We start from the raw sequence: 19088 nt of genomic DNA, 5'->3' as shown, positions 1-19088 counted from the left end.
GTCCCCTTAAGACTTCCCTACTCGATCATAGAAGTAGGGATCCACCTTGCTCAGCAACTTGCTCCTAATAAACACTAACTGTTATGATATAAAATAAGGAGAAAATATGCAAAGCGCTTTCAAAGCATACGTGTGTGAGTGTGAGGGGATGCATGTGTGTGTCCTTTTCTTGCTCTGGACGGGAATGAAAACAACTCAGGTCTTAAGACATTGCAGAGTTTAATCCAGAAATCAAAATCCACTCAAAGTATTTTAAATAGAGGATATTTAATAGAGGAAATTGGTTAAGCAGCTGATGAAATCTCCAAGAAGCCAAACAGAGGGCAGCGAAGGAATCCAGAAGTCAGCAACAGTGGGAAGCCACTAATTCCTTAGACTGGGGAGTCGGAGGGAGGAGGGGTGTTACCAGAGCTGAGAGTTTGGTCACCCAACAACCCTGGTGGGCATGGCTGGTGGGCGCTGGGAGCCAGGCAGGAGATGCAGTCCTCGCTGAGATGCCCCGTGAGGCAGAGAGAGAAGGGGAGAGATACTCTGATTTCTCCCTTCTTTCCACTCTTCAATCTCCTGCCAATGCTGCCCCTTTGCTAAACTCGCCTGGAACCCTGGAAAACACAATCTGCAGGGGTCAGTTTCTCTGTGATCAGTGCAAGGCAAGGAGGAAGGATGGCTTTCACCCACACACTGCCTCATTAGAAGTAGGACTGACTCGGGGTGCCTGGGTGGCGCAGTCGGTTACGCGTCTGACTTCAGCCAGGTCACGATCTCGCGGTCCGTGAGTTCGAGCCCCGCGTCGGGCTCTGGGCTAATGGCTCAGAGCCTGGAGCCTGTTTCCGATTCTGTGTCTCCCCCTCCCTCTCCCCCCCCCCCCTTTTATGTCTGTCTCTCTCTCTCCCCAAAAAAAAAAAAAACGTTGAAAAAAAAAAAAAAAAAAAGAAGTAGGACTGACTCCTTGCTGTCAAATATGGACCTCATGGAAGTATGGAAATTCTGGCTGGTTGCCTTGACCACCTACTGTAGGGCATCTTTTCACCTGAACTCTAGAGTTGCTTGAGTGTGATAAGCCATGATCATCAAAACACAGATAAGGCAGGGCGCCTGGGTGGCTCAGTCGGTTAAGCATCCGACTTCAGCTCAGGTCATGGTCTCGTGGTCCATGAGTTCGAGCCCCACGTCAGGCTCTGTGCCGACAGCTCAGAGCCTGGAGCCTGTTTCAGATTCTGTGTCTCCCTCTCTCTCTGACCCTTCCCCCATTCATGCTGTCTCTCCCTGTCTCAAAAATAAATAAACATTAAAAAAAATTAAACAAAAAAACACAGATAAGGCAAGTGTAGACCTTTATTAGAAACCCTTGTGCTTGGCCATCTACCTGCTGTGACTGCCTGGGGCAGTGTAGGGATTCTGATAGAGGTTAGAAATGGAACTAGAAGCCCTTTGAAAGCCACGAAGAAGGGAACAATACCTTCCAGAATTCCTCCTCTGGAATGGTCTTGTGAAACTAGATGGAGACTCTTTATTAAGCTATCCTGGTTCCTTCTAAGGACAAATCCATGCATTTGAATAGTTGTGCTATCCTATACCATGCAGCTAATAGATTGATTCAATATGGCCACGAGAATATAAACATCATTATTAGAATAACAATCCACGAATAAAATGCATCCTTAATGGGAAGACCATTCATGTCGAGAACTGTAAGCAGCTTTGTTGCGCTTTGCATTTTCTGTACGGCTCCCCTCGTCTGCCTACATACAGCAATCAATCTGGAATCCCACCTACTTAATGGCATGATTTGGCCTTCTGAAAACATAAACTTTATGTTTTAAAGTAGTTTTAGATTTACAGAGAAATTGTAAAGATTGGACAGAGAGGTCCCATATACCCCACACCCACTTCTGTCTCTTATTAACATCTTTTGTTAATATGACACATTTGTTACAATTAATAACCCTATATGGATAGACTATTAATAATTAAAGCCTATACTTTATTAAGGTTTTCTGGATTTTTTTTCTGATGTCTTTTTTTTCTCTTCCAGGATTCAATCCAGGATACCACATTTAGTCATTGTGTCTCCCTAGGCTCTTCTTGGCTGTGACAGTTTCTCAAACTTCCTTGGTTTTTGATGACCTTGGCAGTTTTGAGAATACTTGTCAGTGATTTTGTAGAATGCTCCTCAATTGGAATTTACCTGATGTTTTTTTCTCATGATTAGACTGGGACCGTGGGCTTTGGGGGGGAAGAACACAAAGGCGAAGTGTCATTTTTACCAAGTCGTATCCAGGGCACGTAGCATTGACTTGACTTATCTTGTTGGTGTTGACCTCAATCACCTGGCTGGGAGAGTATTTGTCAGATTTCACCGTAAAGTTATTTTTTCCCCTCTCTCTCCATGTTGTCCTCTCTGGAAGGAAGTCACTATGTAAAGCCCACTCTTAAGGAGTAGGAAGTTATGCCCTACAGCCTTGAGAGTTGGAATATCTACACAATTGATAGGAGATATCTCCAAAGCAGATATTATATTGAATATTTATTTATTCAATCAGTTATTAATATCACTAGGAGCTCATGGATATTGATTTTATTTTTTGGATTATAATCCAATAATACTTTATTTTGTTGCTCAATTTGCTCTAGTTTTAATCAATGGAAACTTTTCCCATTGGATCCTGTGTCCCTTTGACAAACCCTCCTTCATTGTGAAGTTGTTTTTCTTCTTTTCTGGGGGAGCACTTCCTTAGTTTCTGGCACTACAACATGTCTCAGGTTCATCTTGTATATTTTCTGCTCCAGTCCTAGAATCAGCCATTTCTCCGAGGATCACTGGATCCTTATATTGGAGTACAGTTTAAGAAACCAAGATCTAGGTGCTAGATATGCTCAGTTTGACTGGTTTTCATCCATCCGCCCTTTTCCTAAACGTACGCTTTTTTCCCAGTGCCAACTTTGGACAAGACTGGATCAGATGAGACAAATGAAATACAAATAATTCTATTAACCCATGGTCCAAGAGAGGTGCTGCCTAAGGGGTATGAATAGAGCTCCATGGTAACTTGAAGGTGGAAGGAGACTTCCAACTGGAGATATGTATCACAAACGTCTTTGTTCTTGATTCTAGACTTTATCTCCTGTCTTGTAGGTCCATATCTTAGTAGCTCTGTTCATATCTACCCTTCTGTATGAGGGTCTTTAATATTAGCCTGACCTGAGTTTGAATTCTGGCTCTGCCACTTATTAGCTGTATGACCTGGAGTGAGTGTCTCAACTGCACTGAACCTCAACCTCAGTTTCTTCATCTGCAAATTGGGGATGGTGATGCTAACAGGAAGAGGCCTTTGGGAAGACTAAGGAGAAAACATGCGGCACAGTCAGGCCTAGAAAATGCTGGCAAACAAAATAGTAATGACAGCTAGTGTCTTCCTAGGGTAACATTGCCTTGGAATAGCAGCTGGTTCCTAGGCCAGAGGCGCAGAAGAGGCTGTATTTAATGTAACTTGTAAAGGGTAGAACCAAAGAAGTAACTGTGGAACGGCCTGGCTCTGGGGGTAATAGTCAGGCATGTCCTGCCGATGACATTGCTTTTGCGAAGTACACCATAAACAATCAGGGTCTTGGGGCCACCTGGTATTTGGTAGCCCAGCACAAGCTCTAGCATGAGGAGGCATCTGCTGCTGCAAAAACAAAAACAAAAACAAACCAAAAAAAAAAAAAACAAAAAACCCAACATGAGTCATGCTCATCAAAATGCATTAGCACAGCCTCTGACAACAACATCTGCCTGATGTTCCAGAAGGGATCCTCATGCTAGGCTTCCCCACTATAGAGCTGCTCCCTTAGACAGTGACAATGCACCTAACAAATGGTTTTCTGTTCTGTTCTCCTATAGGAATTAAACTAAACCCCTTCAGAGAGGCTTGAGATCTTTTAAAAGCAGAGGAAACGTAGATGTCATGAAATTTCCCATGGGTTAGGTGCATCTCAGAAGTCCTAAAACAGAGCCTAATGTGAAGGTTGTAGTTGTCCCGTTTGGCAGGGTTTTTTCTGATGCCCAAGGTGGGTGTGGCCGTCCCATTTGACAGTTTTCTTCCACGTGAGAAGCAGTGATGCTCAAGGTGTGGTCCCTGGACCAACAGCAGCAGCAACAGCATCCAGAAACTTGTTAGAAACACAAAGTCTTGGGTCCCATCCCAGATCTACTGAATCGGAAACTCTGGAGGTGAGCCCTGACTCCCTCCTTTGCCCATTACAATCTATGTTTTAACAAGCTCTCCAAGTGATTCAGATGTCAACTAAAGTTTAAGAACTATTGATGAAAAGGAGGCGGAACTTTTCAAAACTTTCCACTTTCAACCTACAGGTATTCTGAACTCCAAGCAACTTAAGAGACTGAGTGTCTCTGTGTATGGCATTAATTAGGTGCAGATTGAATATTTATTGGATGAACGAGCTATAAACTACCGACATTGACAGGACCAAGTGCTGGCCAGAACGTGGAGCGATAGAAACTCTCATTTATTGCTGGTTGCAATGCAAAATGGTACGGCAATTTTGGAAGTCAGTTTGACAGTTTCTTATAAAACTAATATACTCTTAGCATACAACCCAGCAATTGTGCTCCTTGGCGTTTCCCCAAAGAAGTTGAAAACTTATGTTCATATAATAACCTGCACACGGGTGTTTATAGCAGCTTTATTCATAATTGCCAAAAAGTAGAAGCAAGCAAGATATCCTTCAGTAGTTGAATGGATAAGCAAACTGTGGTGCATATAGACAGTAGAATATATTCAGTGATAAAAAGAAATGAGCTATTAAGCCATGAAAAGACAGAAAAAACTTAAATGCATATTGCTAAGTCAAGAAAGTCAATCTGAGAAGGCTACATACTGACTCCAACTGTGTGACATTCTGGAAAAGGCAAAACTATGGAGACAGTAAAATGGTTGTCAAGGGTTTGGGGGAGGGGAGAGGAATCAGATGGAACACAGGGGATTTTTAGGGCAGTTAAACTATTCTGTATGATACTGGGGCGCCTGGGTGGCGCAGTCGGTTAAGCGTCTGACTTCAGCCAGGTCACGATCTCACGGTCCGTGAGTTCGAGCCCCGCGTCAGGCTCTGGGCTGATGGCTCAGAGCCTGGAGCCTGTTTCCAATTCTGTGTCTCCCTCTCTCTCTGCCCCTCCCCCGTTCATGCTCTGTCTCTCTCTGTCTCAAAAATAAATAAACGTTGAAAAAAAAATTAAAAAAAAAAACTATTCTGTATGATACTATAATGGTGGATATATGTCATTATACATTTGTTCAAACCCATAGAATGTACTACACAAAGAATGAATCCTAATGTAAACTATGGACTTCAGTTAATAATAATGTGTAAATATTGGCTCATCAATCATAACAAATGTACCACCCCGATGCGAGATGCTACCACTCAGCCTTATTAACCCACACATTGGGGTCAGCCCACTAGGTACATATGTAAACTGATTTAAAAGTGTCTTGTTTCCTTGGAAGTGTAAGCTCTTCTGTCCCTTCTTGAAAGAAGAGGGGTCTTCTTTCCAAGAAGAAAGAGGAAGAAGAGGGGTCTTTCTGGCTCCTACATGCAGTGGTGCAAAGACCTCTGGATGGAATTGTTACTGTCCCTTTTGTGAAATTCCAGATCCTTGGGGAATGACTTGGGAAATTGGTGGATGCATTTTGATAGTTGGATTGTTTTGGCAGATGAAAGTCTTGGATACTGCTCCTCGTGGAGTGACTCAGCTGTCCTGAAGAAGTTTGGTGTTTCCCTTAAGACGATGAGGAGAAGCTTGTCTGTGACACAACCACACTTCACATGGGTAGAAACCTTCCAAGAATATTAACCATGTGGCTCTTCTAATCTTTTTTCCCCCTGTTTAACAGATATCGATTGAATGTCAGAAGCGTGGCTGCCTAGCTCTGATCCCCAACATCTATGATAATCGAGATATTCATTCTTCAGTTCCTTAGGTTTTCCAATGAGGAGATGGCTCGGTGAGATTCTGACTGTACCTGCTATGTTACAAAGATCTATTCACAGTAGGACAGGCACACGGGGGGCGCTGACAGAGGAACATGGGCACAGGCAGTGGTGCCTCCCCCAGGTGCATGTATTCATGCCACCTTCTACAAGTGTACCGCAATGCCCATTCCCATCTCACAGAGCTTGAGGAAATTTACAGCCAGGCTGACGGTCCGCCCGATGTGCGCTCCAGGTAAAGCTGGTTAATGACGACCTAGAGCAGGTGCATGACTCAAAGCTTTCAAAGCTTTACTTCTTTTATCAGCAGTCCTGATTTTAAAAACAACAAAGCCCGTCAACCCCATTCCTACCCACATCTCCTCGCAAACTTGGCCTCATGGGAATCCAACCATTTTAAACAAGACTTTGAAGCATCTCGACACAAGACCGCTAGCTCAGGTCGCCCGGACCTGCCTGGCCAACGACTCGGAAAGCTGGCTCTTCTGATCTTAAAGAATGCATACTGCCTTAGCAGTTTTGGCAAAGAGGTTCGCTAGAGAAACAGTGGAAAGTGCGGCATCGTTTTATTTATTTATTTATTTATTTATTTATTTATTTATTTTTAGGATTGAAATGGATCCAGCCCAAATTCTATATATTTAGCCCGAGTTCATCCTATGGCAGTTCTGGCTAATGAGATGAACGTAGATGTGGTGAGGTGGGGCTTCCAGGAACGCTCTTTAAAAGGTGGAGTGAGGGGGGTGCCTGGGTGGCGCAGTCGGTTAAGCGTCCGACTTCAGCCAGGTCACGATCTCGCGGTCCGTGAGTTCGAGCCCTGCGTCAGGCTCTGGGCTGATGGCTCGGAGCCTGGAGCCTGTTTCCGATTTTGTGTCTCCCTCTCTCTCTGCCCCTCCCCTGTTCATGCTCTGTCTCTCTCTGTCCCAAAAATAAATAAAAGTTGAAAAAAAAAATTAAAAAAAAAAAAAAGGTGGAGTGAGGGGCATAAATTAGCATGTACCTTGGTCCTCTGTCCTTCCCTGTTTTCTGCTTGGAATGCCGATACAGTGCTGGAGGTAGCGTTGACATCTTGTAGCCACGAGGTAACAACGAACCAAGGATAGGGAAGCAGAAAGACAGAAGAAACCGCAGTTCTAGACGGTGGGGTGCAGTTATCTACCAGTCGTGAACTTCTTACCACTGGATTTTTCACACTAGAAAAAAAAAACCCACTTAATTTGTTTAAGTTGATATTTTGGGAGTTTCTGTTACTTGCAGTCAAATGAGACATCTAACTGAATCACGGATAGTTTCAGTCTCTCCCAGTGGTAGAGGTTTGGCAGCCCTAGTGATATTTTCTGCTCAGTGACCTTGGATATACTGCCTTACAAACTTTGGACACAACGATAGTTCCTACCGATGTATTGTTTTAAGGATTACTTGAAATCATACATTTTAGCACAGTGCCTGGTACGTATTAAGAACCGAAAACATGGTGGTACAAAACTAGATCGCCTCTCCCTACAGACACAGGGCTCATGGTCACGTGCAGGAACTTTTGAAAACAGAGTGGGATATGGCAATGTTGTGCCTTGGACGCTTCGAATATTATATTATACTCGTGGATTTCACTGTCACATCAAAGTCAAGGTCACTTCTGGCACCTAGGTGGCTCAGTCGGTTAAGCATCTGACTTCGGCTTGTGAGTTTGGAGCCTGCTTCGGATTCTCTCTCTGCCCCTCCCCCACTCTCTTCCAACTCTCTCTCTCAAATATAAAGAAACATTAAAAAAAAAAAAGTCATGGCCACCTGATACCAACTGAATCTGCCCAGGCCTAACCATAGACCATTATTCAGTGCCTTGGCCCCCTTGTAGGGGATGATGCCCACAGGTCACTCTAGGGAAACTACCCCCACCCAACATACAGCCCCTCACAGAGCCGGACAGTTATATGGACAGAATAGGCTATGATTCGTGCCCTGGAGGCCATCCCCTTGGACTCTGGCGATTGCACCAGAAGTAGACAAACAACCTGAAAGGACTCATTCCGTAGGCTGGCCAGAGGCCTAGCAAGGGTCCTAGTGGGAAAACTCTTCCCAGGAGGGGCAGTGGCTGGAGAAACACACCAGCCTGCTGGCTGGTCACCCCCCCATAAGGGACCTCAGCACCGCCTGGCAAGCTGATTCTGTGTCGCAGATCCCTACAGTCTCCCACCCTTGGAGATGACCGTTCTGAATGTTCTTATCTCTCCTCAGAACTTCCTCCCCTTCTTGTTATCATCTGCAGATAGTGCTTCTGATTTGAGTGGGGGAAAAAAAAAAAGGACTGTATCATTCTCCCGGAACTGAATCTGTATCCTTTGCTCTGTCTTCCTTCCTGTTACCAGGGGCGAACCGCACCTGCTCCTGGCAGAGGCCCGCCCTCAGCTGGGTACTGGGGACCCTGCCCTCTTGCCAGTCTGGAACATCGCTCGAGAACACCACTTCTCCTTCTCACCTGTGTCATAACTTCCCACTGTCCCTCTCTTCTGGATCATTCTCTGTGCAGGCATGCTTGGATCGCCTCATTTTTAGAACAGCAGCAGCAACAACAACCCCCTTCCTTGAGCCTGAGTCCGAGTCCCCTCCACCTACCACTTCGCTTCTGTGCTTCTCCTTCTTCCCTGTCCACATGGTTCCCACCCCCTTGCCTCCTGTCCATCTTGAATTCACTCCAGTCAGGCTTCTGTCCCCACCATTCCATGGAAACTGCTCTTATCACCTGATGACCTCTTTGTTGCCAAATCCAATGGCCAATTCCCAGTTCTCAGCTTATCCAAACGGTTAACAGCATCTTACACAAATGATCACTCCCTTTTTGGAAAACTGTCTTTACTTGGTCGCTTCATTGTGGGAAATAGACAGTAACAAATGCTTTTTAAATATGACTTGAGCTCGGTTTTGGCAAGGGCTTTGTTTCATTGACAGCTGTATCCCCAGCACTTAGGACGGTGCCTGTCACATATGAGGTGCACAGTATGTATTTGTTGAGTGGCTAGATTAAGATCAGGGGGCCAGCAAAGTAACAGCTCACAGGACAATTCCAGCCCACTGCCTGTCTTTTGTAAATAACGTTTTATTGGAACGCAGCCATTTTCATGCATTTACAAATTGTCTAAGGCTGCTTTTATGCTATGACAGCAGAGTTGAGTAATCGTGACAGAGATCGTATGGCTGGCAAAGCCAAAAGTATTTACTACCTGGTATAGAAAAAGCTTTCTGACCCCTGATTTAGACAATTATTTTGACTTCTACTATGTGCTGTGTGTTTAAGACCCTGACCACAAATGATCAAAGAGAGAAAGTCCATAGAGAGAGAACATAGCAGCGTTTCTTGCCCGTAAGTATTATCAGGGTTTGCCTGTGGTCGAGGCTGAGGATTCTCCGTGGTAAATAATGAAGTGGTGGTGGCTGGCGGTGGGGGGCGGGGGGGGGGGAATGGAGGAGCTGAAAGTCAAGGAAAAAAGAAAATTAACCATTATTAATAAGGAAAACATTTCCTGAGCAATTATTTTACACCATGCACTTTGAATATTTTATTTCACTAACTCATAGAATCCCGTGAGGCAGGCACTGCTGTCTCCTTTTTACAGATGGGGAAACTGATGCACATACAAGTTCAGGATCTTGCTGAAGGTCACACAGAACTATGAAGTATCAGAAGGGGGTTGTTGATACCAGGAGCTGGGATAGACCCCGGCCCATGTAGTAGCAATGATAACTGCAAACACATACTTATGACATTCAGGCCCTGTTCTCAGTCTATCCCATCAACTGGGGAAACTAAGGCAGGAGAAGACTGACTAGCCCAAGGCCCCATCACCCTGGTGAAGGGCAGGGCTGGACTTGACCTGGTAGTCTGGCTCTAGTCTCTGAATCTCACCACTTTACCATAATGCATAGTTGGCCCTCAATGAATAGTTACTGAGCTAATGGATTTGCCCTGGATCTCCTGAATCCCAGCCTGGTTCCTTTGCCGCTGTCCTACAGCATCCCCACTTTTGAGGGCTGTGCAGCAATCTGCTTAGGGTAGGGCTGGCAAAGAGGCAGAACCATGGCCATCTACCTCATTTCCGCAGAAATTACTAGAATGTCTCAGGATTTACTCATCCTCTGTCTACATTTTTATCTCTCTTGGGACACTGCCCACTCCCTGGGGAAACGATGTTAATAACTGATGATAACATCTGTCTTCAGACTTGTGAATCATTTGCAGAAATGCTTGTCAAGAGAGCACTGAACCTTCCAGTTTCAAGGAGTTTTTTGTTTTTGTTTTTGTTTTCATTTTTTTTTTTCACAAAAGTCATTGACATAGATTTCTCACTTAAACCTGCCTAAAGGTTTGAATTGCGCAGCAAAACATGTTCCCCAACTAACTGGTGGGTGAAGCATGCCTCTCCAATGGGAGGTGAAGTTTTTTCCCCATTTGGAAGTTACTTACCCTGAAAAATAGGATTGGATGTATTTCTCTCAAAATCAGATGAAACCATTATTCGTTTTATGCACACTTGACCATCTCTCAAGGCTAGGACAGGGCATTCTCTGTCCTTGAAGGCACGTTTTAAAATTTTCTGGTCGCAGGGAAAGAAAAAAGTGGCATCTTATTCTCTGTCTTCATCATGTCAGGCTCCCACAACCAGGTACTACAGTTTGGGTGACTTAAATGACAACAAAAATTATTTCTCAGTTCTGGAGCCTGGGAATTCCAAGAGTCAGGTGCTGGCTGATTCTGTTTCTGGTGAGAACTCTCTTCCTGGCTTGTGGACGGCTGCCTTCTTGCTCGACCTTCACGTGGCTTTTCAAGTTCAAATTCCTTGGTGCCCTTGGAGAAAGAGACCTCTCCTCCTCTTCTTAGAAGACCACTGATCCTTATCATAATAGGATCCCACCCTTATGACTTAATTTATTTTGCCTCCTAAAAGCCCTGTCTCCAAATATACTTACACTGGAGGGGTAGGGCTTCCACATATAAATTGGGGGATGGGCAAAATCCAGTCCATGGTACTGTCTCCCCATCCCTGAGCACTGTGCTATGTGAGCTGACACCATGAAAGTTTGCCAGCGGACTTTGTGAATACTGTTTAATCTGGGTTTTAGCCCAGGTTGAACACGCTTCCACACGGGAATACCTTGAACTGCGTCCTTTAGCATCAAGTCTTTGCACACACGGGGAAGTGTTCATTGTGTGTGTTGTGCAACCGTTAGTCATTTTTCTGACGCTATACTAAGCAGTTTGTATCTCTAAGCATTTTATCTTTTAATCTGCTCAACACATTGTGATGGATGAGGCAGTCCTATTATTACTCCCATTCTACAGAGGAGAGAACTCGGGGTAGAGAAGTTGAGTAATTTGTCCAAAGCATACTGGACTAGGAAATGACTCGGCCTGGATTTGAACCCAGCGCGCAAATCTGCGGCATTCTGCCCTTGCCCCTGCTCCCCCATTCCCGAGGTGAGGACACCTACACTTCCAGAGACTTTGTCCACAATTACCAGGAATGATGGTTCAGTACAACCCTTGAGGTTAATCTCTAGCCAAGGTCAGTAATTCACTTTGGTCCACTTCTTTCTTTCACACAGATTTATCTTACTTTGCATGTTTTTGGTTAGTCACACTTGAGGCAAAGGGATACTTTCCTGAAAAGCCACTCATAACTTAAAACATTTTGCTTTTATTAGATGTTTTAATAGTTTCTGGAAAAAAAAAAACCCCTCCTGAAAAGAAACAGCGGAGTATCGTAATGGTTTCTCATTCTCTAATTTATTTTATCTTAATGGCTGTCTTCCCTCATCTATGTTGAGTTCATCCTCAGACAACTTTATGGCTTTTTTTTTTCCTGAAAACTTCCCTCACTTTTCAGAAACCCAAAGGAAGAATGATCACAGAAAATGTTTTTCTTTTCTCTCAGCTCTGTTTGCAAGTAGTATGTTTTCGTCATGATGAAAGTCATTTTTCTCAAAGGCGTCCAGCTGTTGAAGCGATCTGCATCGGATGTGGGAGAGGAATTGAAGGGTTAACAATTTTCCTCCTTGAGAGGGAACAGGAGTGGAACATAAGCAGCAGGAACCTTCCACAAGGGCAGGGGTGAAGGTGAGAACATGTGAGCCATTCAGTTCTCCCTAGTTACTAGAATTAGGGCACTTGTCTCTGTTCTTCCCTAAATGATTACACTTACAGAAGAATTTTCCAGCTTTCCTGTCAGAACCGTATTCCCCCTAGAAAGATGAGTGTTTATCCTTCTCACTATCTATTCAACTGCAAGGAAGTACTTCAGGGCGGAAATAAGCCCTTCAATGACAAAGCCCCCTCAGTGACAAAGCGGCTCATTTCAAAGCATCCTGGCTCACTCTTGTGTGTGCCTACTCATCCTGGGAACCATTTCTCAAACAGTTAACTCTCCCCCACTCCCCACGGCCCTCAAGAATGAGAGGGAGCAAGGAAACCACCAGTACAAAGTCACGTGGCAACGACAACCGTTTGGCCTGTCTCGAGGTGCTTGGGCAGAAAGAAGCACAAGAAAACAAAAGGGAAGGGTATGTGAACTTGTAACCCTCATCCCCACATGCCACTGGGTTGGTGGGCGGCATGAGCAAGCGTTCAAGTTCCCCGGAGTGGGCGTTTTTTTATGGGGCCAAGTGACAAAGAACCAAAGAGGGTAAGAACTTGTGAGCAGCAAGTGGAAAACTACCAAGAACTGTCCCACCCCGCCTGCAACTCAACTCACGTCACCACGTGGAAGGGAGGGAAGCTTGCGTTCACTTCCCCACTAGGTGATCCTTCAGTCCTTGGAGACTCAATCACTGCTCTTTGGGGCCCACCCGCCTGCCCTTCTCCCAGTGTAGAGTTTTGGTTAAATGGTAATTTTTTTTTTTTTTCCCAATCCCCTTCTCTGTTCTTTGTGTCCAAATGGAGTGACACTTTATCAGTGGGGTGGCAGGCCGTGAATAGAGGATATGAATTATTGCTAATTGACTCCTGCCTGCAATTCCGCCTGCAGCTTTTATGAACCCCACATGTTTTAATTAACACATCAAAAAGGCAACGTCAGCTCCAAAGTGCCAGAGAAGAGAGTACTTCGATTGATCCCCGCTCTGTGGTTGTCCAAATGGATCTGCTTAATGTGTACTTGGAGAAGGACAGTAAACATTCTGGAAAACAGTGTGAGAATGGGGCATACCAGGCAGTGGCTATATACAGGAATCCTAGAGGGTTGTTACCTTTGGGTTTATGTGTTGGCTTTAGCCATTTGGTGAGAGTTTTCTCGGGAGATGGGAGTCTGGGAACCCAGGGAGGAGCAGAGATCTTTTCATGATAAAAATTGAATGTACTTTGGCTGAGGATGGTTAATGCACTTGAATTAGTGGCTTGTGTTTTCACAGAACATGATTCAAGAATGCAGTGGTTTTGGTTTTGGTTTTGGTTTTTCTGGAAAGCCCATTGGTTCTAGAGATGTAAGAGGTCAGATTGAACTGGAGTTTCCTCCTATTGTGGCATCTTGGGCAAGAAACTTAATCTTTCAGAGTTTCTGCTAAAAGGGGACAGAGACAATGATAACTGCCTGTCTGAGGTGAGACAGCAAGTGAGAGACCACTCTGTCAAATGTGACATGACTATAAATACTATATAAATTCTTCCCATGACTTGTAAAGGATGTGACTGTCAATTCATTTATTGGCTCAAGACACATGTAATGAACATCCACAAGAAGCTGGTGAGATACAATATGTACAATATATACAGACTCATTCCCTGCCCCCACACTTTGCAGCTGATACTCCCAAATCGACTGGAAAATACAGCATGTTAAGTGCTGTGATGGAGCTAGAGACTGCATGGAAGCTCATAAAAATGGCACTTAACCTGGACTTGGAAAATTTCCAGAAGGCTTACTGGAGGAAGCAAGGTACGTGCAGAGCTTAAATGTCGTCTTCTCAGCGAGGACTCTCATGCCCACCTTATTGAAAAACCTAACCGCCACCCTCTCGTACACCCTATCCCCAGAGCCTGCTGAATTTTTTTACAGCACGTATCACCATCTGACACACTCTACATGTTTGCTTGTTTATGCTTCGTGTCTGCTTCACTCAACCATAAATTTAGATTCTTTTCTCTTTTTTTTCCTACTCTATCCTCAGTGCCTGAAATAGTTCATGGCACATGGTAGGTACTCGATAGATATTTACCGAATGAACAGGAAACATTAAGTGTGATGTGGGCAGCCAAAAGGGCAGGAGAGAATATTCCAGGCGAGGAATAAGCATAAACAAAGACCAGGGGGCAAAGTGCAGATGGTTTTGCAGTCTGTGTCCACTCAGGTTGCCATGATAGAATATCATAGGCTGGGTGGCACGCAAAAAACAGACATTTATTTTTCACGGTTCTGGTGGCTGGAAGTCCAAGGTCAAGGTGCTAGCACTTTTGGTGAATGGTGAGTACAGCTTCCTGGTTCAAGGCTGGCTGTCTTCTTTTGGTGTCCTCACATGGCAGCAAGGCAGGGAGCTCTCTGGGGTCCCTTTTATAAGGTCACCAATCCCATTCATGAGGGCTCCAGCTTCATGACCTAATCACCTCCTAAAGACCTCATAGCCAAACACCATCACACTGGGGATGAGGTATAAACATATGACTTTGGTGTTGGGAGGGACACAAACATTCAGTCTGTGGCATTTGTATCAGCCAGAGTACACACATATGAGAGTAGAATATGGAGAGATGAGTCTAGGGGTAGGGAGAGCCGGATCATGGAGGGCCTTATAAGGCAAGTTAAAGAGTTTGGAATTTATTCTGAGGGTGATAAGGACAATCAAAGTATTTGATGTGAAAGTATTGATAAGAGCCGAGGACAGGGAGACTATGAGAAATCTCTTATAGAACAGTTGCCGTGTGGGGGGAGGTATTTGGGAGATAGACTCGACAGGCCTCGATGGCAGTGGGGAGTGATAGAGGGGGAAGGCTCAGTGATCAGGAATGGAGGCCCATTCAGGAGACTGCGTGCATGGTGGAGCCGGTTGGATGAAAATGATGGATTTTTGGTGTGGGACCTTCAACCGAACATGTTTTGGCTTTGTGAGCTTTTGTACATGTGGGTCAGTCTGCAAGTGGTCACTGGAGCCACAGGATTGGCTGGGATTTTCCAGGTAAGTTAGAAAAGGAAGGGGCCTATGGAGAGCCCTGAGAGACAACAATGTCAGAAGGGTAGACAGAGGAAGAGAAGACCAAGAAGGAATGTGAGAAACAGATTTCAGAGAGGTCCAAGGAAGACCAGGAATAGATGATGTCTCAAGGAGAGAAGAAACAGGGCCAGGTCAAGTTAGATATGAAAATGCTGTGGGTTTGAATTGTGCCCCCCCCCACCCCGCAAATATCTTGAGGACTTAACCCCCTGTGAATTGACCTTATTTGGAAGTAGAGTCTTTGTAGATGTAGTCAGGTTAAGATGCGGCCCTACTAGATTTTAGGGTGGGCCCTAATCCAATGGCTAGTGTCCTTCTAAGAAAAGGGAAATTTGTGTACCAAGAAACACAAGGAAGGCTATATGGATACGGAGACAGAGATTGGAGTGATGCAGCTACTAGCCAAGCACCAAAAAGTGCTGGCAACTACCAAAAGCTAGAAGAGACAAGGAAGGCTCTTTCTCCAGAGCCTTCGGAAGAGCATGGCCCTGCTGACACTTTGATTTTGGACTTCTGGCCTCCAGAGCTGTGAGAGATTAAATTCCTGTTGTTTTAAGACACCCGTTATTTGTGGCAATTTGTTACAGCAGCCCTACAAAACTGATACAAGAAGGGGATGTGCCCACTGGATTTAGTGACAAGGCAATCATAAGAAATTGTAGTGACAGAGATCAGGTTGGGTATAACAATGATGAGGCCCCAGGCTGCAGGGGGCAGTGGAGCTAATGACAGGAGGGAGTGGAGACTGAGCATAGGCAACTCTTTCAAAAAATCTGGTATGGAAGGAAGGGAAAAAAGAGGGCAGTGGCTACAAGCTGTTCAGGAGATTTTATTTTTAATATGAGAATGTGATCATGTTTAAGTGCTGATGGAAATGGTCAGTAGTGAGGAAAATCATTTCTGAAACTACAGGAAAGGGAAGATTTTGTTAGAGCAGGGTCTCTAAAAGGGGGAGGTAGGGGATCCAGGATGGAGGGCCAGTGAGCTCAGGGAAGACATGGGTGGGGCTGGAGGTTTGGCTGCAGGAAGCCAAGTGAATCTGGTAGGCAGCTCCCTGTGGACCAGAGTGCAGGGCCATCCTGAGGGTGGGCAGGCAGGGCCAATGGGAGGTTTGAGAAGTGAGAACAAGGCTGGCAACAGTCCATGGGCAGACCCAGAGCACTGACGAGGGACACAGGGAATTCTTAGGTACCATAAAGAGTCCAGCTGGAAGTGGAGTCTAGCAGAGGTTGTGATTGCTTCTCCCACTCATCCCCTTTTCCTTGCTGACTGAGCCCCTATGTCAGGAACCCATCACTCAGGGAAGATACCCCCTCTCTCCTTCTGCTGGATATTACTAAGTCTGCAGGAAGGTCAGGATAGTTCCTACAATGAACCAGTCCAAGACTTCAGTGGCCTAGCCTCATATACCTTTACATCTTGTTTAGCAAGTCAGAGGCTCTCCTCAAGTGCAGACCCAGGGATCCAGGTTCCTTCCCACTTGTGATGCTGCCACATCTATTCCTTGGAGAAGGGGAAGCAAGAGGGTGGGCAATTGCACAAACTCAGTCCTTTGGTCCATATCCCATTGGGCAGAATCTAGTCATATGCCCTCAACTAACAACATGGGAAACTGGGAAATGTAGCCTTTCTGTGTACCCAGGTAGAAGAATGCAACTGGTCCTCACATAGCAAGTCTCTGCCCCAGTGTGTGATGCCTGGAATTATGGCAGCCATGCTACAACCATGAGGGCCATTAGTCTGACATGTTGAGGATAAAAGGGAGGAAGAGGTAAGGAATTTAGATGCTTGATGACATCATGAAGAGGCCAATTGAATCAGCCTGGGGCTGTGCTTTCTCTAGATATTTTTCTAAATGAGAGATAATAAATGTTTCCTATTATCAAACATTTTTGAATTGGTGATATGCATTTTCTGTTACTGGTAACCAAAAACTCCCCATTCAGAAATCATGAATTTAATTACATTATTTAAACAAGTGATTACCCTTAGATGATTATAATTCATTTTAGGCAAGGAGGTGGAACACAAACTAGTCTAGGTTTCAGGAAAGTCACCTTATTTGATCCTTTTTTTCTTTTCTTTTCTTTCTTTTTTTTTCTTTTTTTTTTTTTTTGCAGCCCCATTGGGAAATGAGAATCAACATACTTTTTTTGTCTCAGATTTAGAGTAGGGTTGAGTAGTTGCATGGAATTCATATTCTGTAAGAAACAATCAGGAATGTAACTATGCCGATTGGCATTTAAGCAGTCTATCATTGACGTAAGGATGTGAGCTTCCTCTCTAAGAGGCTTCATTCCCTCATTTATCAAATATTTATGTATGACCTACTATGTGTGATTGATCCTCTGTGCTAGAACGGTCTAATAATCACAAGTGATATTTCTTTCATTTATTTTCATGCCCTTGTTACCTAGCAAACACGATTTGATAAGTGTAAGGCACATAAATAAATATTTGTTGAATAAAATTTGATCTCATTTTCCTGGTAGAGTTGAAAACACGTGGGTTTCCACTTCAGGCCATGCTGGAATGGAATCTTGACTTTGATCTAATTGGGTGACCTTGGGAAAGTTACTTAATCCAGCAGAGCCTCAGATGCCTATTTAGTGGGGATAAAAACCCACGAGGGAGAATAGTGAAGTCTGGTTTAGTGCCTGGCACAGAATAGGCACATTGTAAATAGCCATTCTCTCCTTCTTCCTTCTTCTGGTATGATCAAGCCACTCTCTATGTTCCAATTGATAAATATTCTAGACATAAGTTTTATGGTAAACAGAATTAAGAAGATGAATCCACTGCCAGAAAATTATGTAAAGCACTTGCAAATTATTTTTTGCATTAGTTTCTATTTTGTAGGATCTGTGACAGGGTTTTCTGCTATTAGTACAGTAACAGAGAGCCAACAACCTTGTATTTTAACGCCACGTGCCCAGAGCATCTCCCAAGCACACAAGTGCAAAGAAAAGTATCTTCTCTCCATTTTCAGGGGTATTTCTCTCTTTTTTTGCTGAGTTAAAGGGTAGCTTAAATTCTGAGCTCAATGTAACATTACAGGCTTTGACCAACAGTTCTTTATTTGTTTGCTACTTCCGTCATGGTTGACCTGGGAGACAATTTTATGACAAGTTTAGACAGGAAAAAATTTGTCCCTGTTGGTGCTTGCTGTGTAGGCAGAGCAGAGTGGAGCTTGTACTTACTTGGTTGGAACTGAAAAGTGCTGTACGCGGTCAGAAGCCCTGAGTTTGAGTCTCTGCTCTGTGACTTAGGTACAATGTGGCATTGGCATTTCATTTGCCCTGGCCTCGCTCAGTTTCCCCTTCCGCAAAACTGGGATTTTAGATCAGATAATTCTGGAGGTTCCTTGAGCTCTAAATCCTGGGCTAGTGGTTTCTTTGCTGTTCCTCGCTCCTCTTCTTGATTTCTTATTTCAATATTCACTTCTTAAATAATTCAAAAGAAGAACAAAGGCAATCAGTGCTCTATTATTTTTCCGTAGGAAAAAAATGAAAAAGCCTAGATGTTCAATAAGAAAGAAAAGGCTAAGTGAATTCTTTGGTGAAAACTTAACCAACTCAGTGAACTATTATCATCCAATGATCAAAAGCTATGCTTATTGAAGTCTCTCTAGCAAAACGGGAACATGTTCTTGTATGATGTTAAATGAAAAAAGGCAGAAGATAAATGACCCCTCTGCTATGAGAACAACAATGTGAAAGGAATCTGTACAAATTCTAGAAGGGAGTGCAAAAAGTGAAAGCAGTTGATATGTAAAAAATAAGGTTACTTTCTCACTTCCTGTGAGAGGAAGGAAGGGTTCAACATATTTTCGGTTTTCCATTGGGTGTCTTGACTTACAAATTTTTCTAAAGTCGACTAATGGCTTTGGGTGTCATATATGCTTA

General features: G+C 44.2%; 1 protein-coding gene across 1 annotated transcript; it reads right to left on the bottom strand.

Annotated features, from left to right (window-relative positions):
* Positions 1–6096: 6096 nt before the first annotated feature.
* On the bottom strand, positions 6097–6408 carry LOC121035708 (ATP synthase subunit ATP5MPL, mitochondrial-like). The gene is given in 2 exon segments (XM_040483604.1): positions 6097–6363; positions 6365–6408. Coding segments are annotated over 2 exon segments (171 nt in total). The 3' UTR covers positions 6097–6236.
* Positions 6409–19088: the final 12680 nt, after the last annotated feature.

This window comes from Herpailurus yagouaroundi, unplaced genomic scaffold (genome assembly GCF_014898765.1).
Source record: "Herpailurus yagouaroundi ecotype Mexico unplaced genomic scaffold, PumYag 162, whole genome shotgun sequence".
NCBI lineage: Eukaryota > Metazoa > Chordata > Mammalia > Carnivora > Felidae > Herpailurus > Herpailurus yagouaroundi.
The sequence above is the reverse complement of the archived record's forward strand: the minus strand, read 5'-3'. Positions and strand labels throughout refer to the sequence as shown.